The sequence below is a fragment of the Bos indicus genome, chromosome 16, assembly GCF_029378745.1.
Source record: "Bos indicus isolate NIAB-ARS_2022 breed Sahiwal x Tharparkar chromosome 16, NIAB-ARS_B.indTharparkar_mat_pri_1.0, whole genome shotgun sequence".
Lineage (NCBI taxonomy): Eukaryota > Metazoa > Chordata > Mammalia > Artiodactyla > Bovidae > Bos > Bos indicus.
Window position 1 is genome coordinate 81,141,301 of NC_091775.1, and position 22,431 is coordinate 81,163,731.

The window sequence follows — 22,431 nt, forward strand, 5'->3', positions numbered from 1 at the left end:
AAATAGATGGGGAAACAGGGGAAACAGTGTCAGACTATTTTTCTGGGCTCCAAAATCACTGCAGATGGTGACTGCAGCCATGAAAGTAAAAGACACTTACTCCTTAGAAGGAACGTTATGACCAACCTAGATAGCACATTAAAAAGCAGAGACATTACTTTGCCAACAAAGGTCCATCTAGTCAAGGCTATGGTTTTTCCAGTGGTCACGTATGGATGTGAGAGTTGGACTGTGAAGAAGGCTGAGTGCCGAAAAATTGATGCTTTTGAACTGTGGTGTTGGAGAAGACTCTTGAGAGTCCCTTGGACTGCAAGGAGATCCAACCAGTCCATTCTGAAGGAGATAAGTCCTGGGTGTTCATTGGAAAGACTGATGCTAAAGCTGAAGCTCCAGTACTTTGGCCACCTCATGCAAAGAGCTGACCCATTGGAAAAGACCCTGATGCTGGGAGGGATTGGGGGCAGGAGGAGAAGGGGACGACAGAGGATGAGATGGCTGGATGCCATCACCGACTCGATGGACGTGAGTCTCAGTGAACTCCGGGAGTTGGTGATGGACAGGGAGGCCTGGCGTGCTTCGATTCATGGGGTCACAGAGTCGGACACGACTGAGCGACTGAACTGAACTGACACCTTGGTGATCCCCTTGTACAAAGAAGCCCTGCAGGTCAGGGCGGGGCTGTGGGGGCAGCAGGGCAGGGGGCGGCTCACCGCTGCAGGGGTCTTCAGGCGCTCCGGGGTCGGCCCCCAGGATCCGCTTTGCCCCCAGCCCGGGGTCAGGCCCTCCGAGGACCCTCCCCAGCCTGCCCTCGGACCCCCTGAGTCCCATTCGTACTTCCTTTCACCCACACTCTTCGCAGGGACGGGGCGGGGACTAGGGTTGGGGAGAGGCTGCCTTCACGTCCCCTCCCCAAGGGGGCTGTGGGGTCAACGGAAGAGCAATGCAGGGTTCTCTTCCAGCCTCAGGTTCCTTCCGCTTCAAGGACACAGATGCCTGGGAACTGGAGGCGGGGGATTCCGCGCTGCGGCCAGGGTTCAGAGGGAAGGGCAGTTAAGAATCCAGTGTGGAGTCTTCTCTGCAGAAACAGTCCAGCTCCTCCTGGCCTGAGAGGCCTGACCTGCCTGCACCCTCGGCCGCGTTCATGGCACATCACACTTCCTGACACTGTGGTGCAAGCATCCGGCCGTTAAGCATTTGTTAGCAAACCACCAACTTTCTTACGGACAAGGCAAAAGCAAAGACCTGGAAATAATTAAAGGGAAAAGTGAAGAGAAGGAAATAAGCAAGCCAGTGGCAAAGCAAGACACAGGCTACCAAGCCTCCTTTTGCCCAGAGTCCTCAAAGCTGAGTCTCCATGTAACGTGGGGCCTAGACTCACAGGATTTTCAGGCTGCTGAGGCCGGAGAACGCTTGTCCCGGGATGTGCGCGAGGCGGTTCCCGGAGAGGCGCCTGCAAACCAGAGAGAAGGGCGGGTGATGCTGGCGGGCGGCTGGGCAGGGTGGTGGCCCCACAGCAGAGTCCCGGGACATGGGTAGGGAGGGTGGTGGAGACTGCCCTGCTGACCTCACAAGGACCCCCACTTGCAGAGGAGGAAACCGAGGCTCAGTTCAGAGTGTGTGCGGCACCTCCCAGACCCGATTATCTTCTGGGCCGCATCCACCCACAGCCTGCCCTGCGCTGTCCTGTCGGCAGCGGAGCTAGATGTGTGGGTCTCCCTGAGCTCCAAACTGCACAGCCAACCCCATTAATCTGGAGCAGAAGCGGGGTGTAGGAACGAATCTACCACCGCGGTCTAGTCAAGAACGTCCACACTGGTCACAGGTGACCATCAACCCTAAAAGGAACAGATGAGGCACAGGGCGCCTGACACGCGTCCCCATCGGAGTCTGCAAGGTGCATGGGGGCCTCAAAGTCCCCACGGGCATCACCAGGACTCAGCTCTCAGAGGCCTGCTGACATGGGAGCTGGGCTAACACAGCTCAGAAGCTGTCTTTTTTAATCTCTCTACTGAGCGTCTCTAGTTGACATTTGTTGTTTTTCCTTTCATTTTGCTTTTTTACTTCATCTTATTTCACTTTATTTCATCTTATTTTATTTCACTTTATTTCCCTTCATTTCACTTTATTTCATTTCCCTTTTTCATTTCGTTTTCTATTTCAGTTTATTTCATTTTATTTCACTTTATTTGGCTCCTTTTCATTTTTGTCACAGAAAGTGGAATCTTCATTTTGCGGCTTGCAGGCTTCTCTCAAAACTTCCTGTTTCAAAAAAAGTGCTGTGATCTTTGGGGTCTCCACGCTTGGGTTCCGTAGGAGGGCATTTCTGCCTCCAAAATGGGCCAGCAAGCCCCTCAGGGAGTGGAGGACAGAGGACCAGCCCCGGGCTCAGGCTGTGCGCGTCACCAGCCCGACTCCATGGCTGCTGTCCTGCGTTCCTTCTCACCAGGCAGGCCCCCTCCGTGGCCTTGCTGTCCCTTCCCCTGAGAACAGGCCACGGTTCCTCCAAGAGGCCTCTCCCCACTCCAGGCCAACGCACGTCCTGAAGCCGAGAGCCAGCGTCCATAGGCATTGCTCGTGCACTCGGGCGGGGCAGGGTGCCCTCGGGGCCCTGCCCAGGGCCCGGTAGGGAGGGCTGTACCAGGGGAGAGGGCTCGGGGTGCAGGTGGAGTGCTGAGTGTTTGGAACCAGGAGCCTGATCTGAGAGTTTAAGCGAAACCAGCAGAACCCCAAGACTGATGGTGCCCAGCATGAACCAGCAGGCTGGGGTCCTGGGGATCAGGCGAGAAGGAGGGCAGGGTGGCAAGAGGGCGGCTGGCTGCCCCAAGGAGACAGAAGGCGCTCGGTCCAAGGCGCTGACTCACTCAGCACGGCACTAGCGCGTCAGACCAGCATGCAGGCTTCCAGGCTGTGGGAAGGGACCAACCCGAGAGGGCTTCCTGGAGGAAGTGGGCCTTGTGTTGGCCCTGATAAGAATAGAGAGACAGTGGACCTGCTGGGCTGGAGGGGAAACTGGCTCCCATGGAGCACAGCTGGCTGGTGGGCTTGGGCCAAGTGAGGGAGGGTCCTTGAAGCGGCTTTTCTGGGTTGTGGGGAACCAGAGAAAGCTCGTGAGCTGGTGAGAGCCACCCACAACGGACAGAGTGTATCAGAGAGGGAGGAGTGGTTTGTCCTTACGCGCTGGGGCAGCCCCCAGTGAAGGGGTCAAGCGGGCACTCACTGCAGAGGAAGGACCACCAGGACAGGGAGTGGCCAGCAGCCAGACCCAGGGGACAAGGGCAGGTCAAGGACGGCCCCAAGGAAAGGGGCTTCCCTGGTGGCTCAGTTGGTAAAGAATCTGCCTGCCATCTGGGAGACCTGGGTTCGATCCCTGGGTTGGGAAGATCCCCTGCAGAAGGGAAAGGCTACCCACTCCAGTATCCTGGCCTAGAGAATTCCATGGACTGTATAGTCCATAGAGTCACAAAAAGAGTCGGACACAACTCAGCGACTCTCACTTTCAAGGAAAGGAGAAATGTTGACAGCAAGCTGGTCAGCTTCAGGGAGGTGGAGGCTCACGTCCGAGTTCCTATGTCCACGCTGCCCCCACTCAGCCCCACGCCTCGGCAGGTGGCGCTGACACTGTCTCAGAATGGCTCCTTCTGCCAGACTCCCGCTCCCCGGGGAAGCCCAGTGCCCTGGTGTCAGAGGTCACAGTACCCCCTCCAGCCCTTCCCACCAGCCCCTCCCACCCCCCACCAAGGCCTCTACTCACAGCTCCTCCAGGAAGCGCAGGTGGTGGAAGACGCCAGGCCAGAGCTCCGTGAGGCTGTTCATGCTCAGGTCTCTGCGAGACAGAAGCAGGCACATGAGCAGACCGTGTCCCCCGGGCCCCACGTGGCGCTCCCCGAGGCTCCCTCCTCCCAGGGGGATGGGCCATGATGAGGGCCGAGGAGGAAGCTGACCCCTCATCAGGGACAAGCCAGAGAAAAGTTCACAGACATTAGAGCAGGACAGGGCTACTCAACACGCAGGACCCCATGGACGTTTTATCCGAGACCCCACGGGCTCCTGGGACCATCCCCAGACTGGCCAGCGGGATTCTACAGCCCTCTAGGCCTGCAGTGTCTCCCTCCTGCTGTCCCCCCACCGCACCCCCAGGCTCCTTCTCCTCTTCTCCATCCAGAGGGCGCGGGATCCTGCCAAGTCCCACCTAGACTAGCTGCCTTCCCACATTATGAGACCCTGAGGGCGGCCTCCGCGCCACACCTCCAAGGCACCCTGCACACAGACGATCTCGGCAGGAACAGCCAGCATCTGCCGGAGGTCCACTGTGTCCAGTGTCGGCGGCCCTTTACCCAAACAATCCCACTGAATTCTCCCAATGACCCCAACGTGGGTACCGATGCTGCTTCACTTTACACTTGAGAAAGCAGAGGGAAGACCGAAGTCAACTCTCTCCTTCATTTACCCACCTGACTGAGGGCTCTGAACTACTCTCTGTCACCTCATCCATAATAATGGGGGAACGCCCCCAGACTCCTAGGGTCCTTGTACGGATTAAGTGAGCCAGTGCCTACAGACTGCCTGCCAGAGCGTGCACAGCATTTCCTCTGCCGCCTGTACCTCAGTGACCAGTGGGCAAGAGCCCCACAGTCTGCGGGCCGGCCCGGCCCCAGGGTTTTCCTCCCAGCCCTCGCCGGGGACTGCATGTGTGCGTGTCACTCTCGGGATCCGCGGCATCTCAAACCCCTAACAGCGGCCACTGGCCTCTGTCAGCTCCCTCCTCCCAGGGATGCACTTGCACCGCAAACCCCAGGGTCTGCATTTCCTGTAAGAAATGCCCGTGCTGAGGTGTGTGCTGGACACGGGGTGTGGGGCAGGGGCTGGGGGAGTCGGGGCCCAGCTCCCGCCGATGAAAAGGCTGTTGAGGCGCCAGCGTTTCATCCCTGGTAAGGCGGGACACATCCTCTGAGGAAGGCGGGCGCCCCGTGCGGGCAGAGGTGAGGGGCCGGCGGCGCCCCGACCCGCCGTCCAAGACGGGGCCGGCGGCCACAGAGCCGCGGGGCGCGCAGGGCAGCGACGGGAGCGGCAAGCGCGGCCCGGGGCCAGGCGCGGAGCCTCCTGCGGGTCCCGGGCCGGCGCACCGTCAGCCCGGCGGGAAGAGTCGAGGAGCCGCGGAGCCGGTACCCCGGAACGCGCGCCCGAGCGCCTCCGGACGTGCCTCCACAAGGGCTGGCGGGGTGTGTGACTCAGGCCTCGTCACTCAGCCGTCGCCCCGGGGGCCGCAGCTCCGCGGCTCTGATGTGGCTCCAGGCCCCCCACCCGCCCCGGGCCCGTCCTGAGAGCGGCCTCATTGTTCTCCCCGGGAGGAGCGGCCCGCCCCGCGCCCGCCCGCATCCTGCCGGGACAGCGCCCAGACCAGCTGCAGGGCTGGGGGGGCCGGTGCCAAGGAGGGGGCGGGGGAAGCGCGGGCCGCAGAGCGCTGTGGGGGCGTGTGAGCCGCCGGGCACGCGCGGTCCGAGGAGCTCCGGGCGCGTGTCTGTGCACGTGCACGGCACTCCAAGTCCGCGCTCTCCAAGTACCCGCCTTACCACGACGTAAACCCTCTGGGGGACGCTCAGCCGAGTCGCCCCCCGCCCCCCCGGCCCGGGTTGAACCCTTCTTGGCTGTGACCCTGGGCGAGCCAAGGGGCTCCGACCCACCGGGGAAGCGCAGGCTGCTTCGTGGGGCTCGGGGCCCAGGTCGTGGGCAGACTGGACACCAACGCCGGCCGCAAACGCCACTGCAGTGCCGCCGCCCCACGAGAGCTAGCAGCGCACACGCAGGCAGAACACACACCCGCATGCACCACGCACGCACGCACCACGCACACGCACGCACGCACGGCTCCCAGGATGTGCTTTACTCAGCACCTGTTTGGTCGAAGCCTGCACTCTCTGGCTGCGCAGCACCGCCTTCCCGCACGCTGGGCCTTGCCCACTGCTTCTCTCAGCTCGAAAGCAGGGCGAGGCTGGGTGTCACCCGCCATGCGGCCTTTCCCAGCAGCCCTCGGGGCGCTCTGTGCCCCTGGCTGTACTCGCCAGGGGCGGGGCCGGGAGAGGGTCGACGGGCGAGCCTGGCAGCCTGCACACCGGAGCGTTCTCAGCGCTCGACCCTGGGTGCCCCGGACCACCAGGGAAGCCGGGAGAGGCAGCTGTGACGACCAGAAGGATCCAGGGACTCAGGGCAGAGAGCAGGAGGACGCGAAACTAGGCCGCGTGGGGGCAGTAGGAGGCCCGCCGCCGAGGTCTTCGGCCGACACCCAAGGGCCCTGCGGGACTTGTTCAGTGTGCGTTTTTCCTGTGAGCAGACGACAAAGCCCCTGGTCCTGCGAGGTGGGCCTGGGAGGACTGTCCCCACCGGGGGTAGAGGCCTGGACGCAGGGCCCATCTCTGCAGCCAAGTGGCCGGAGTGAACAGGAAACAGTCCCTCTCCCCCCCCCCCCCCACCCCGCCGTGCCCCCAGGCTATCTCCTCTGAGAGGCCCTCCCGCCAGAGCTGAGCAGCGTCCTGCGTCCTGCACTTTTGTTCAGGCTCCCTGCACTTTTGTTCAGGCTCCCGCAGGGGCGTTAGCTGGGCTCTTGCCCTGTTCCTGGCACTGCCCTACCCCACCAGCAGCCAGCTGCACTGACCAGCCTGCGGGCCTGCTTGTGCTGGCTGACTTCCGGCAGCCTCCCTCTTCCCATATGTGAGATGGTCCGGGATGTACTTGCTGGAGCTGAGTGAGAAGCACAGGAGTCAATAAACAAACCAGTTAGTAAACACAGGGCCGGCTCAGCAGGCCTTCATAACATCCTCACCCTGAGGAATTATGATGCTCAGGGCTCAGTACCCCTGTGACCCCGGCTCCTGCTCAGGGAGGACTTACTCTCAGGCCTGGGGCATCTGGCACACAGGGGCTGCAGCACCCCCAGTGAAGGACCCCAGCCAGCCTGGCCCCACTGCCTTCCTGGAGGCTCCGAACCAGCCGACACAGAGTTGTCTCAGAGTTCTGCACATCTCCCAACAAGGGCATGACTCCAGCCAGGGAAAGAGCACCAGCTGTCACACGCACCACAGCACAACCTCAGGCTCTCGGGCTTTGCACAAACTCCTGTGTGAGAACAATGCTGTATTTTTAAACAAAGGGGCTATTGCTTGATTCTGCCCAGTCTTGACTCCTTTGTTTGTAACACAGCCCCTTAGCTAGGGTTCAAGGAGGAAATGGGCGGCCGAGGGTGGGGAAGACAGATGCTGATGGGGAGCGCTGGCATCTGACCTGGAGGTCAAAGGGGGGTCCCCGTGGTTTCCAAGCCAAGACAAGGCTTGTGCATGTCATATGGAACCGGGGAGAGACAGGAAACCCAGAGGGTCATCAGGTGACCCAGTTAATTCAGGCGGGCAGGAGGGATAAAGCCAGGGAAGGGGACATTCCTAAAAGTCAGGTGAGAGGGGATAAAGTAGATTTTAGCCCTGGATTCTAAACCCACAGGAGTCAGGGAATGGTGCTCACTTTGTCTCCTCCAAGTGACAGCAGAGGAAGGAGACAGAGCCAGGAGAGGCTAGAGAGATGCCTCCTGCTCAAGGATGCTGCATTCAGAAATCGAGGTTTGGCACCGATTTCAGGCCACACCCTCATTTCCACCTCTTTTTGGAAAAGGGAAAGTGCCGGCTGGACCAGCAGGAAAGGGTGCGGGTGCCTGAGTGAGGGGAGGAGGGTGGCCTCAGAGGTGGAGAGGGTCCCAGGCTGATCTGACCCTCAGCCCTGCAGGAACCCCTAGGTGGGGGAGCCAGGCTGTCCCAGGCTCAGGGGACATGGCTACTTTGCTGGGCAAAGTGATCAAGCTGGGGGGTCCCAAGGCCTCTGCCCAGTCAGAGGTGCTTCCCTGCCCCAATGGTCAGTGCTGACCCCCTGGGCCTCCCTCCACTGAGCCTGGAACAGGCTCTGCAGAGAACGGTCAGGACAGGCCGCCTGGGTGTCTGCTTCCCTGTGCGGGCCACCCACACACAGAAGCCAGCAGGACACCACTGGCCCACTCAGGGCAGCCTCACGCAGCCCAGCGGGGCGACAGGCCTCCCCCCGCCCCGAGATGGTTCAGCCCTCCACCCCCTGCACTGACTGTTCACACTTCAGGTCATTAAATCAGAGTGAAAATTCAGTGCCTCGTCTACACTGGCCACACGTGGCTAGCAGTTGCCACACCGGACGGAGCAGACACGGGGCGTGTCCTTGGTGTCCTGTCGGAGGTCCTGGGATGGCCCTGCCGTCGGCCCATTCCCCCCCTCATCTCCGCTCTCTGCCGGCTGCGTGACTGGGCGAGAGACCTCAGCTCTCTCTGTGCCATCTCCTCCCTAGGAAAGCGCTTTACCAGCGCTGGGCACCCTGAAAGCAGCGCCGCGCCTATGCAGCTGCCCACCGCGGCCCAGCACACGCACCTCTGACCCCCAGCCGCTCGGCGCCCTCCAGCTCGTGAAGCGCCTGCAGTGCATCAGGCCTCGCGCCACATGCTGAAGCTGCCGACCCAACAGTGTGGGACCCCCTCAGAGCCCAGTCAGGTGGCACAGTGACACGAATGGGCAGTGACACGGGCTGGGGCTGGACCTCACAGGGCCTGGGCGTGGCCACTGACCCTGCAGGCTCAGCTGGTCTGCCCACACGATGGCTGCCAGGACACCCTCATCACACACACAGCGCCGAGGGGTGGGTGCTCCCCAGGCAGCCCCGACCAAGACTGACCCGGAGCCAAGGGTCCACCTGGGGGTCCCCCTAGATCCCGCCCAGCTCAGCACCCTCCACTCACCAGTGCTGCCTTCCAGCCCTGCCCTGACCTTCCCTCTGTCCATCTCTGGATATGTGAGGCGGGAATCTGTTCCCCTGTGGGCCCGGAGCCCCTCAGAGAGGGGGCTGGGGCATCCCATCAGGTCAGAGGTCCTCCAGAGCACCCAAGAGAGGGGATGGGGGCAGGGGCAGAGGGCAGGCCGGGGACCGGGCAGCCCTGCGCCGGGCGGGAGGCGGTGCGCTGTGTGTGCCGAGCGGGAGGCGGTGTGCTGTGTGCTGAGCAGGCCGCAGTCCTGGGCCCGCTTGTGGAGCCGAAGCTCCAGCCTTTGTTGCACTGGCTCAGGCGCACTCTGCTGCATCGACACAGTGGCAGGTGTGTCTGGGGGAAGCTGGAGAGGTCCTGTATCCAGAGTTCCTCCACCCCCCACCTCCCAGCTGGATGCCTTCCTCTCGCATCAGGACCGCTGTCCCAGCAGCTGCCCTGGCCACCCTCGCCCATCCCGGCCGGATGGTTCTCTGAAGTCTCAGCTTGAGTCTGATAAGAAAGAGGGGACGCTGGACTCAGAGCACCAAGAGCCACCTTTGCAGGGAGGGACCGTCGTGCAGACACGGATCAGGGCGGGGACCCTCCAAGGCCGCCCTGGAGGCCCCCACCCGTGCAGGTGCCGTCTGGAGCCTGGCACGGCCTTGGCCTCATTTCGTCTAATCCTTTCATCAGGCCGGGAGAGAAGTTCTTTATTTCCTTTTCAGTGCAGAAAGGAAGACTCGGAAATATCAAGTTACTGCCCGTCTAGTCACAGTAAGAGGCTTGGTTCTGCTGAGCCCAGCCGGGCCCCGCGCCTGCCCCAGCCGCCTGAGGCTGAAAGGTGCGCGGTGGGGGCGGCGGCCAGGAACAAAGGAGGGATTGGGCCTCCTGGTCCCACTCGCCCGGCTGCCAGGACCGGTGGAACTTTCCAGAGCCCAGCCCTGCTGTCTCTCCCCCGGGAGGTCCTGCCAGCCCGCAGAGCCTCCCGTGTCCTTCCGCCCAGCGCCCCCAGCCCTGAGTCCCTGAGCCTGGCCCGGCGGATCCCACCGAGTCCTGTGTGGGTCATCTCCTGTCTGCTACCTTCTTCGTCCCCCCCGGAGGGGCTCTGACAACCCGCCCCCTCCCAGCTCCCGCCTGTCTGGGCCACAGGCTCGGGAAACGAGGGTCAACTAGCAGCCCCGCGGAAGAAGGGGCCCCACCAGATGTCCAGCTCGCTCCCTTGTGCTGTGCTCGGACTGACCATCTCCTGAGGGGGACGCGGTCTGTGGACGCCGAGTCTGACCTTGGCCTGTCTGCTTTCCAGGTGCTTGATGCGACCGAGTTATGTTTCCTATGTTTTAGTTTCTGCACCGACACCTGTCGCACAATAGCTCCTCTTTGGGGAGCTGTGCCGGGATCAGCCCTGCCCACCGGTGCCCAGCTCCCACCCTCAGCCGCCCTCACCCCCAGAGCCCTCGTCTGGAGAAGCTGTTCCTTGGGTTACTTCGGGGGAACGCGGGAGGGTGCTCTGGGCCTGCCCTGCCCTTAGGAGCCACCAGCTGCCACTGCAGCCTCCAGAGAGTGCCGCCTGCCTCATCCCTCATCTTCCCACCTTTGATCTTCCGATCTCTGGCCAGGGTCCCCCAGCCAAAGGCATTCCTGTCTCCTGGCTCCTCTAAAGAGAGCAAACGGCTGGGCACCCCTATCCCCCGGGCTTCCTTCTTCCCTGTGTTGTGGGCATAGCCAGGACTCCTGCAGAGGCCCTGGGACCAAGAAATAGCCCAGTCCCTAGGGAGGGGGTTGTCTGGAGGGAAAGGGGGCATGGGAAAGGGCTGACTACTGGGCCGCCACTGGGCATGGTGCCCTGGGCCAGACACACTGGAAGGGTGCCATCGGCCTCGTTCCTTGCTCCGGCACCTCACGTGCAGAGCTGAGCCGAGCTTGGGAGGTGTGTGTTGGGGTGTGCACACAAAGGAGGTGTGTGTGCACAGAAGGGAGGTATGTGTGGGAGTGTGCACACAAGAGAGGTGTGTGTGCACACGAGGAGGGGGTGGGCACTCAAGCAGGGGGTGGGCACACCCTGCCCTCAGAAGCTGCAGTCCAAGGACACATTCAGACCACAGGCACAGCTGGACGTTGGTGCTGGAGGAACCCCATGCCTGGGGACCAGGACACAGGCAGGGAGGGCTTCCTGGAAGAAGGCCACGAAGGACAGGGTAGCCCTGAGAAAGCGGCCTGGCTGAGAGCATGGCCGAGGCGGCACCTGGGCAGCGGGGCAGCCGCAGAGATGGTGCTGTGGGCTGAGCGGAGGTCCTCAGAGACGTGTTGGGGTCCTGATCCCCAGGACCTGTGGGAAAGGGTCTTCCCCGTGAAAGTGAGTGAAGCATCTGAAGTGGAGGAGCCTCTGGGCAGCCCGGGGTGCAGGTGCCGCAGAAGAGACGCGGACACACACGGGGGCGGGCAGCGGCTGGGGCGATGTGCCCCCGGGCCCGGAAGCCAGCAGCCCAGGGAGGTAGAGGACGAGGCCCCGCGGACACCGCCTGGCTCGGGGCGCGGTGACAGGAGACGGGCGCGATGCGGGGAGCACTCGGATAGGCCTCCGTACACCCCACACCCTCCCCGTCCTCCCCACCCCGGAAGTGCCCTGCTGACGCCCTGGACCACAGCCCCACCCAACCGCCCTCTGCCTGGAGCGGCCTTTGGGGTCTGCTGTGACCTGGCAGTTCTCCTGTGTGTCCGTGCGTCCCAGACCCCTGCCCGGAGCGGCCCCAGCAGCCCCATCCCGAAAGCCCCAAACCACAGGATCTGTCCACGGCGCCCGAGCCCACCCACAGTGAAGATGGTAGCCGTGGGAGCAGGCGGGGGCTTCAAACAAGGGCCACACACAGCCCTGCTCCGTCCACATCAAGGCCAACACAGGCGAGAGGGGCCATGGCCGAGGCTGCCCCGGGATTCGGGGGCAGCTGGTACTGGGGGCAGGCTGCTACTGCTCCATTTCCTGGTCTGGGCACTGGTTACCCAAGTGTATTCAGCTTGTAGAAATTTACCAGGACACATTTGCCAAAGGTACACTTTTCTGTGAGTACACTCCACATAAACAAAAGTTAAACAATCAGAGAGGGGGGACTCATTCTGAAAGCCCTCCAGGAACGCAGCGCCGGCTAAGGGCTCCTGCTGGATTTCCTGATTATACTGCCCAGCCTTTATCTCAGGGGACTGAAGTAGGAAGTGTGTTTCTGTGTGTCCACCTCATCTGTGTGTCCCCGGCATACCTGCTGAGAGTTGCTGCAGGGCCAAGGGCACGCTGTTCTGAGTCACCCCCAGAGGTCGCTGGCCATGGGTCTCAGCACCTGGGTGGTCCCAGGAGCCCCTGTGGGACGCACCCTCCCCGCAGCGCCCCCCTGCCCTAAGCCTGTCCCCACCTGGCACCTGCAGGGTGGCGCCCGCTGGCCCACCAGCCCCCAACCTCCCCGGGCATAGACGAGGACCTTCAGAGTCGGACACGGCGCAGACTCGAGCCCAGAGCCCCCGGCCCCGGAGCCCTCTCTGCACCCACACTCTGTCTCTGCTCCTTGGTCACGGAGTGGAGGCTTCTTTTCTAAGAAGCAGTAAAGGGAGTGACGGACAGGCCGACGCTCCCGTGCGGCAGGGTTTATGGGGCAGACGTCCCACTCTCGGCGAAACCCGAGCCGGGCTGCGGGCTGGCCGACTGGCAGCTGAGTCTGGCTCTCACCGCAGCCACACGGGTGGATGCCACCCCTCGGGCCTGCAGGGGGGCCAGGCCACACTGCCTCCGGATGGGAGGCTGCCCACCGGCCCAGCCGGCTCTCCAGAGCGCTCCACGCCGCCTGTGTGTTCGTTTACGGCCTTGTTCATCCCAGCGACAGCTTTGGGCACCACGCACTGAGCGACACCAGCCAGCTGGGAAACAGGCAGTGAACGGCAGTCAGAGCCAGGGGGGGAAGCTCCCGGAGGAAGAGCGGGGGCCTAAGTCAAGCTGACACTTCCCTGGCTCCCTCCGAAGACGGCCCCCCAGAGTGGCAGGCTTCCGGCTCAAATGCCTTTCTTAACCACATCCTCGCAATAAATCACAGAGGTGACCATGAGGCCCCATCTAAGTAACGACTCGGGTCAAAGCAACCCCAGGGCGGGGCTGGGGGAGGGTGCAGGGCTGGCTGATTTATTCCACAGAGAAGCTGGAGGCTGGTTCTGGGCACACTTGAAATGCAGTCGTGGACCCAGCAGGTCTGGGCTGGGGTCTGAGCCCCTGCACCCGGACAGGTCCCCAGAGGAGGGAGACTGCTGGCCCCATGTGGAGTAAGGGCTTCAGGATGTCCAAGGGTCTGCAGGGCATAAATCACATTTGCGCAACCCTCCTGTTTGTTCAACAACTTTCTTGTTAAGTATTGAGCAAACTGGCTCATGGAGACGTCCAGCTACTGCCCGGCCTGGACAAGGTGGCCAGCATAGGGGCCTGCCCCCTCTCCAGCCCTGCCCCCTCCACGCCGTGGGGCCATGATGCATTGTGGGCTGGCTGCAGGCAGGCGCTTTGACGCTGTGTGAGTCCCACGAGGGGCAGCCCAGGCCCTCGGCCTCCTCCCTCAGCCCCCTGAGCAGCTGCGTTGCCCTGGGGGATGACGGGGACCGCCCGGCACCTCCATCTCCAGCCTTCAGGGCCAACAGAGCAGGGAGAGCCGCCTTTCCCCTCCGCACAGAGCTGGTGGGGGGTGGGAACTGGAGGAGTTACAGGGAGGGCGGAGAGCCCCAGGGATCACACCCCTGCGGGGTCCCTGTGACCTGCGTCACAGGGACTGGTAGACGGCGGGTCACTCCGAGCTCTGTAGTAGCCCCCTGCTCTGTCCACCATAAAGACGGGAGGAGCCCCCAGCCATTCCCCTGGAGGCCTTGCCCACTAGTCTGACACCTGACTGAAGCACAGCTCGGCCGTGGTCCCCGCCCCGCAGACGCTGTGCACAGGCCCAGCCGCCCCGTACTGTCCACTCAGATGCGTCTGCACAGGGCCCGGCCCCAGCATGGCCCTCAGAAGGGCACCCGCCGCATCCTCCAGCCTGCTCTGCCTGCATCACTCATGCTCACTGTGATCCCGGGCACAGCAGCAGAGGGTCCAGGGCACAGGCACAGAGGGGACTCGCTCAGCCCATGACCACTGGGGGTCGGGGTCAGGTTGAGACCCTCATCCTACAAACAAGCGCAGGGCCAGCAACACACTCTGCAGGACTCAGAGCAAAATAAACACGAGGCCATCGTTCAAAACTCAAGACCTTGGAGGTGGGGACAGTGGAGCGGCGGCCCAAGACAGCCCCTACAGCGCGGGACACGGCTCCTGGCAGGGGGGCCCAGGTCACCACCCCCGAGCCACACTGGGCGGGCGCCGTGCTGGGACTGCGGAGTCAGCCCCTGTCCCCACTCCCTCCCGCTTCTGTCCCGGACGATGGTCCTCCCAGCCTGGCCGTCCGGTGTCCACCACAAAGGCAGGGAGGGCATTCATTTACAGTTCTTCCTGGCTTGGTGCTCACAGCCCGCACACTCGATCCAGCTCCTTCCATCCCCAACACCCACCGGGCCTCCGGGCCTCCGGGCCTGAGCTGGGGGAGCGGTGACCAGGATGACGCACTCCCGCCATGCAGGGCGCCCCCTGCAGGAGGAGACCCGCCCCGCAGGAGCATGTGTGTCTGTGTGTCTGTCTCGGTGTCTCTTTGTGTGTCTGTGTCTGTGTGTGTGACTGTATATGTGTCTGTGTCTCTGTATCTGTGTGTGACTCTGTGCGTGTGTCTGCGTGTGTCTGTGTGTGTGAGAAGGGAGGTGCCATGTGGACCCCTTGGCCCCACCACTCCCCGCCCCTCTGGGATGCCACGTGCCCTGGCTCTAAGCCTGGGACCGCACAGACCCCTGACACCCAGACGCCCCAGGGCCGCCCGCCCATCCAGCGCCCATAGAGGCGTAGGGGGAGGGGAGAGGGCGGTGGTCCTCCCAGAGCCCACCCTCTGGTCTCGCCCCAGCAAGCCTCGTCTGTGCTGCAGGCGCCAGGGTGCCAGGCGCCTGGCTCAGCTTCCCTCCCAGGACCCCGGAGGCCAGGCGGGGAGGAGGCGGTGGCCACGTCCCGGGCACCGCCTCCTCCAGAGGGCCGGAGGACGGGAGGAGCAGGCGGGCCCCAGCAGGCAGCTCTGGGCACACACACAGACACACAGGGCAGTGCGGAGACTGGCCCTGCCCGCGGGACAAGCACACCAGACCTCCCCGCAGGCAGCCCGGTGCGAGGGGGGTGCCCTGCCGGGCCGGAAGCTGCCTGAGGAGGCTGGACAATCACCCCAGCTGCCCGACACCTCGAGCTGGCTTTTGTTTTCTGTGTTTTGCTTTTTTAACGTGACCTGAGGAGGAAAAGGCAGAAAGCCCTTCTCTGGAAGGCCCGCCTCGGGAGGGACGGAGGGGTCGGGGGGTGGTGGGGGGGAGGTGATAGAGAGAAACCCGCGGGTGCGTCCCCTCCCCCAGCCCGGCCATCGGCCTCCGGCCCCTGCCGTCTGAATCTCGCATCCACCAGCGGCCAGGGCTCCCCGCTGCAGCGCCTTCCCGGGCAGCCATCCGCCCACTGCTCCGGGCCGCCGGTCTCCCAGAGTCACCCCGCGTCCACCCCCGGCAGAGCCGCAGCGGGCAGGTGGCGAGGGGAACCCCTGACTCTCCCCAAGGCGGGAAGGAAACAGGCTCCCAGGGACTGCTCGGCCGGGGCGGTGGGTGGGGGTTCAGGTGCCCGGCGTCTGCCTACCCCAGAGCCGGACCCCTGGGCGCTGCGAGGCGGGCTCACAGCGCGGGGAGGCAGGCAGCCCCACTCCCTACGGTAAGGTGGGCCAGGCCGATGCCCCCTCACGGCTCACACGGCCACGGAGGCGGCCCCGGGGTGGCAAGGGCCCGGGTAGGTCCGCAGGCCCCAGGAATGGCCCAGTGTTTTCCCAAAGAAGCTTCTGGACTTCCTGGGAGCGTACAGGATGGGAAGTGCGGGCATTTCCCCCACGCGGTGGAGCTGGGAGGGAGGGCAGAAAGGAAACAGGTGAGAGACAGACTGGGGTGAGGGGCGAGGGGCTGGACAGAGGGCCTCTGCCCCGGGGGCTCCTGTCGCAGGGCAGCGGCCCGCCCCAGCCGCCCACTGCCCGGTGCCCGCCCGCTGGCACGGCTCGGGGGGCGCAAGGCCAGCCCCCAGCTCTCCTCTGCACCGTGTCCTCCTGCGGCTTCCAGAAGGACTCTCCGCTCTCTGCCCAGTTTGGGCCTCTGGGGTGTCCTTCCCCTCGGAGAACTGCTCTCCCACGTCCGCGGGGGAGGCAAGGCCTGAACTGGTGTCAGCCATTGGGAGCCTCTCCCGTTATCAGGGGACTAGTGAGCACAGAGGGGCCCCCATCACTAGGAGAGCCCCAAGTCAGCGAGTCCATCTCAGTTGGGCTCAGAAGCCTTGTCTTTTCCAGCTTGGGGGCAGAGGGTGGAAATGTCTCCCATCGCTGTCTCCTGCAGCTTCCCAAGGGGCCCGAGCCCACTCAGGTGCCCAGAGCCCTGCTCCTGGGGACCGTCAGGGTCCTCAGAGACCCCGGGTCTGTCCTGGGGCAGAAGGAGAGCCCACGCCTCGGCCCACCCCAGGGCCGCTCTTTCCCGGTGCTGCATTCAGGACCTGCGCATTCCACGGAACTCGGCTTCTTAGCAGAAGCTGGATCCTGCAGACCGCAGCCTCCTGGAAGTCCTGGCTCTTCCTCCTGGAACATCCCCGGGTGTCCCGCTTCTCCAGGCACCACGGGAGACCGGTCATTTCCTCCATCCCCCCAGCACCCGCCGTGCCAGGAACCCAAGAGCAAACAATGCTCGGGGAAGGCCCTGCGCTGAGGTCCCCGGGCGGGGGCTTGATGCACACGGCCGGTGGCGGGGAGGGTAGGGAACGGACGACGGGCAGCGCCTCGGGCCCTGGAGCCCAGACCCCAGAGCTCCCCCTTCACAGGAAAAACAAGACCCACCCACAGGTGTCAACGTTTCACACCAGACACGACACATGGCCCCAGGCTTGGCCCCCTCCGCCTGGTGGTGCCTCCCACCCACCCACCCCCAGCCCCAGCCTGGGTGCTGTGCGCAGGACCAGCCTTGGATGAGTGGCAGTCGGAAACCACGCGGGGCTGAGCCACAGGCCGTGGGCAGAGGGGCTGAGACGGCCCAGGCCAGTCAGGGCCTCCGCTTTGGGCACTGGGCCCCACGCCCACCTGACCCTGCCAGCCGGCGGGTATGATGCACACGGACGGAAGCGCTGCTGCAGGGGAGCCCCTCAGAGCGGGCCAGCAGCACCCCCAGGCAGCCTTTCTTCTCCTCGCCAGCGCCCCGCCCGCCACCCCAGAGGTTTCCTCTTTGTTTTGCCTGGGGCTGCCTCCCGCCTCTCCTTTGAACTGCTCACTCTCCTCCAGCGACCCCTGGGCCTGCCCCCAAAGGTCCCTGGGGGACCCTGCTTCTGGGAGGGGCTCCCCCACCTCGTTTCTCAACAAGACCCCTGGGCACCGCGGTCCTGAAATGTTCCGGGACGTGTACCCGAGCAGCTGACTGGCTGGCGGTTAGAGCTCACACCCCAAGTTCTGCAGGGGTACCTCATGCCCTTAGAATCTTCTAGAAAAGACCAGTGCGGGCTGGCCCAGAAAGGGAGGCCTCTGGGCTCCAGAATGAGACGAGGCTCGTGGGTCCCCCAGACTCAGCCCCCAAGGCCGCTGCCCTCCCCCGGGCCGTGTGCTTCTCTGCCTCCTCAGACAGCAGGCCCTGCTGGACTCCGTGAGCTGGGGTCTCCCAGCTGTGGCTCCGCCCACCCCACCCCATGCCACCCCACCCCACGCCATCCCACTGCAGATCTCTGCGTCCACATCAGCCAGGAGAAAACTTAAGCCGGCCCAGGTCCCAGGGGCTCCTCGCGGCTCCCTGCGCCTACTCTCTGCCCTCTCAGCCTCCACCAGGCACACACATCCACCCCACACCTCTCCACCCACCCCCTGCTTCCTCACACTTCCTCCTCCAGGAAGACCTCCTTGACTAACACTTCTTGGCCCTGGCCACCCTAATAACAACATTGCTAACACCAGGCTCTCCCCAGGGGCCAGGCACTGTGCCAGACCCTTTAGGAACGTTGCCTCATTGAATCCAGATGACGTCCCTGTGAGGCAGGTGTGAGCTCCGTTCACAGGTAGGAATCGGGCCCAGGTCACCAGCTCAGATGACTCCAGCCCTGCTCTGCCGTGACCCCGCCTCCGACCTGTGCCCCCAGCAGTGATGGACGCGGACTGCCCAGAATCTTCCTTCGGTCAGGGTCAGGAGTCAGCGGTCAGGGGGTCAGAGTCGGGGGTCATCACAGCAGCCTTGCAGCGAGTGAGACCGAAGGAGGCAGGAAGCTGCCTGGTAAAGCCGTTAGCGCCCAACAGGTCCCAAGCAGCTGTCCTGCCTCCTGTCGGGTGTCCGGGGTGGGGAGGGGGTGCGAGAGAGAGCCTGGAGCCTCGGTGGGAGGGAAAGTGCCCCCGGGCCGTTGGGGGAGGAAGGGAGGCGGCCTCACTCGGCTGCCCTGGGTCGGGGTCCAGCCAGCTGTGAATGAGGGGTTGGGGGGGAGTGGACACAAGTCTTCCAGACACGGGAGGAGAAGGCGAGAGGTCAGATCAGGACACTTGGATGCATGGGGAGCGGCTGGCCAGAGGGTGCCTACAGCGGTGGGCTGTCAGCCCCCCACTGCCCACCCTGGAGGGGCCCCCAGCCGCGGCGGCAGAAGGTGGTGGAAACGCAGGCTGAGGGGTCCGATCCCCTCCAAGCAGTACCGCTCCCCTCCTGCTTCCTGACCAAAGTGGGGACTCAGAGTACCACCCAATTCCCCAAGTCAGGGACAGCCCTGGGCACTGCCCGCAGCTGTGTGTCTGCCTCTTGCTGCGTGGCCACCCCACCTTCCGGTCGCCCCAGAGACGGGGCCACTGATCCCAGGCGAGTTCCAGGGAGAATGTCCACACCAAGTCTCACTGAGACCGCAGACCAGAGGGATGCCCAAGGGCCTGCGGTGCTAAAGCCTGCCCCTCCCACCTGATCAGCCTGGCAGCCAACCCCAGGGGAGTGTCGTCTTTGCAGCTAAACCAGAGATGGCAGGGGCACTGAGAAGACTTTCTGGCATCCCTGGAGCCCAGACAGAGGAGCCAGAAGTGTGTGAACTGTGACAGCGACCAGGCAGAGGGGCCCCCCAGGGTGGGCAGCAGCAGGCTGTCCCCCCAAGCCCGGGGCTCCTCGGCACCCCTACGGCTCAGTCTCTGGCTCCTTCAATGTCTTCAAGGGCACCCTCTGGCCGGCCACTCCCTGTGCATCCAAGTGATCTGACCTCTCGCCTTCTCCTCCCGTGTCAGGAAGACTCCTGTCCACTCCACCCCCACCTCCCCAGTATTCATAGCTGGCTGGACCCCGAGCCCAGGGCAGCCGAGTCCTAACTGAGGCCAGCACCTTGAGGCCACCTCCCCTCCTCCCCCTACCGCCTGAGGGGTCAGTTTCCCTCCCACCGAGATTCCAGGCTCTCCCTCCCACCCACTCCCCACCCCGGACACCCGACAGGAGGCAGGACAGCTGCTTGGGACGTGTCAGGAGCTCACGACTTTACAGGACACATCAGCGCACTTATGCTGCCCGCCACACACCTATCCCCACGTACAGATGAGGACCTCAGGCTTAGAGGACTTGAGTGACCATGTTGGGGGTGGAGCAGGAGGGGGCCAGGGTTGGAGAGGCCCAGAGGAGAGGCCCTGCTGGTCACGACATCAGACGCAAGCTTGGCCGGTCCCCGACGAGAACGGAGCCCCTTGGGGCCAGACCGGCGTTTCCCCACCGTGCAGCACTCTCATGCCGGGGCTTCCCTCCAGAGAGGCAGACGGCTGCGCTCACCACCCACACAGGAATCAGGCCAGAGGGGGAAGGGCCTGCGTCTCCCCTCCCCTGACACTGCGGGGCCCCTGCTAAGGTCCCCAGGCCACACGCGACCCTCTGTCCCACCCCCAGAAACACGGGCTGGGTCCCGGGAGAGCAGGGCTTTCTCAGGCCCCCGAAAGGCGTGGGGTCGGCTCAGAAAACCCCAGATGCTGCTCCAGGGGGACTCTGACAAGACAGTGGGGACAGCCCTCCGGCAGGGTAGCTGGGGACACCCTGAGAGAGGGTGGGCCTGGGGAAGCCGGCCCCCAACGTGGAGGCAGGGCCTCTCTTCTGCCCCCCAGAAATCTCTCCCAGACTCAGCTGAGCCCCAGAACCCTGTCTTCACAGGAAGTCATGTCCTCACCCACACCCCGCGCACACGCAAAACAGCTAAAGAGGAGGTGCCCCGGGCATTTAATCCAGCAGATACCTGCTTGACTCAGCACGACCCGCTCCCCTGAGAGCCCATGGGTCCTGAATCCGGAGGCCACAAAGCCCGAGACAGATGACCCCGGACTGACGCCCGGACTCGCCCACATGCTCTCTTCACCCTGGAAGAGGTCGTGGGGCCTGGGCAGGGCTGAGCCGGGACACTTCTCCCAGAGCTGAGGGAGGCAGGGGGCCTGGAATGTGCCCTCAGCCACCTCCGGCCCCAGTGATAGGCCGGAGCCCCCTCCCCGCCCCCAGTACAGTCCCCTTCACCCCAACTAAAAACAGTCCTCTGGTTTTCAGCCTGGCGCCTGCTCACAAATGAGTGTCTCCTGCACAGCCTCTTGGGACCCACTTCGGGGAGGCCCTGGGGAGCCAGAGGCCACCGTGAGCCGGGCTGGTGCCGCAGCTGCCTCTTGCAGGAGCTGAGAGTGGGCGGCCCCTCTCCCGGCCTCTGGGATGCCCATCAAGGCCACCCAGCTCGGGTGACAGCTCTGCTGGCCTCGTCCCCCAGGGGGCCCTCCCGTCTCCTCCACCGAGTCCACTCCGCCACTGTCCTGGGTGCTGCTCTTCCGGAGAGGAAACCAGCAGGACGACAAGGGGCTGCCGGCCCTGGCCCCTCTGCTCAGGGCTCGGGGACTCCCCTCTGCCCAGGCCAGGTCCCCATCGTGAAGCCCCAAGGCCGGGGCCAAGTGGGAACGAGCCAGGGGAGCCCGGACTCCCGGCTGACTCAGCCCTGCCCGCCCGGGACTGCGCTTCCCCACCCTCAGCCCACAGCCCAGGACTGGCAGAGGGTGCTGCGCCTCGGGGCTCCGACCGCGCGGCGGCCGCGCAGCTAGGCAGGTGCCGGGGGAAGTGCGCGTACTCACAGGTAGGCGGTCAGGGGGTCCAGGCCCGCCGGCACGGTGGACAGCCCCCGCTCGGAGCAGTCCACCCACAGCAGAATGCCCGCCTCGCGGCAGCGGCAGGGCACCGGGCAGCCGGGCCGCGGGCGGGGCGGGGGGGCGGCCGGTGGGGCGCAGAGCGCCGCGGCGCACAGCCACAGAGGCAGGAGCCGGGGCGCGCGGGGCATCTCGGCGGCCTGCGGCGGAGGCACCTGGCGGGAGTGCCGGCTCGGTGCGGCGCTGGCGGGGCGCGCGGTCGGACAGGCGTAGGCTTCGCCTCTTTGCTCCCAGCTTCGCGGGCTGGGCTTGGCAAGGGAGGGCGAGGCCGCGGAGGAGGAGTCAGGGAAACCTCGCCTGCCCGCTCCCCTTCCTCCCAAACTGGCAGGAGTTTCATCCAGGAAAGGAAAGAGTGAACAGTCCGGAGCGCGGACCTGCAGGCGTTTGGGCGCAGGACCTCCTGCCTGGGGGACCGCCTGGGGGCGGGGCTGGAAGAGCCCCGCCCCGGGACACCTAGAGCGTTCCCACAGCCCCCCCAGCACCGTTCCCGCCTTAGGGAGCCGGGAGCCGGGAGGGACGGGCTTTGTTCAAGCTCATCCCTGGTGGGGGCTGGGGGGGTGGGGGTCGGCGGTCCCAGACGAGGAGCTCCGGCTGCCCTCTCACCCGTCACCCCGGGAGGGCTGGTCCTCAGAGCCCAGCAGTGAGGGGCGGAGCCTGCGGGGCGGTCACTGGGGCTACAAGGAGCAGCCTTCCGCCAACCCCCAGGCCGCCACCAGAGAAGGGGTGATGTCCACCCGCCCAGTAGCTGTGAGCCCGGGAGCTCTGACCTGCTTCCCACCGGACGGGGCCGGCGGGCGACCCCCTGGCTGTCAGAGCCGGCCTGAGCGCAGGCAGGTCAGGGCCCCCCACCCCGCGCCCCCAGAGGCCAGCTGCGGCTCCATCAGTCTGGCTGGCCGGGCCAGGACAGAGGCCTGAGGGACAGAGTGGGCATCTGAAGCCGGGGTCGTCCGTGGGGGCCAGACCCGGCTGGCAGGGGTAACTCCAGCCCCTCCTGCTCTCTGGTCTCCCGCCACCCCTGAGAATACAGCAGCAGCCTGAGGCCTCAGGGCGGCCAGGGGTCCTTCCGCCGGGACCATCCCTCCCCCCACCAAGGCCGCTCCCCACTCCTCCAGTTCTCTGCTAGTGTTTTCCCCCCCAGGCCCTGGGGCTGCACAGCTGGGCCAGGAAGGGGGAGAGCTGACCTGCAGCCTCGCAGTGGGCAGGGCCCTGACATAAACAAGCCCCAGGAAGGCCTGGGTGGTCAGCGCTTGCAGCTCCGGCCGCGGGAGCCCTGTGGCCCCTGGGCAGCGGGGGGTGGTGACTCAGTGTCTCCAGCCTCTGGAGGGTCGTGTG

General features: G+C 64.6%; 1 protein-coding gene across 5 annotated transcripts in view; it reads right to left on the bottom strand.

Annotated features, from left to right (window-relative positions):
• Positions 1–21,562, bottom strand: part of LGR6 (leucine rich repeat containing G protein-coupled receptor 6) — an 86,248-nt gene extending 64,686 nt beyond the window's left edge. For 2 of the 5 annotated variants that reach the window (XM_070768800.1, XM_070768799.1), the window contains exons 1-3: positions 21,028–21,561; positions 3,752–3,823; positions 1,379–1,450 (exon numbers count right to left, since the gene is read on the bottom strand). In XM_070768800.1, the coding sequence (XP_070624901.1) occupies positions 1,379–1,450; positions 3,752–3,823; positions 21,028–21,230 (347 nt within the window). In that variant the 5' untranslated portion in view covers positions 21,231–21,561. Of the gene's footprint in view, positions 1–1,378; positions 1,451–3,751; positions 3,824–21,027 lie in introns of all 5 variants that reach the window. The other 3 variants (XM_070768802.1, XM_070768798.1, XM_070768801.1) reach the window with 2 other exon arrangements.
• Between the last annotated feature and the right edge of the window lie 869 nt (positions 21,563–22,431).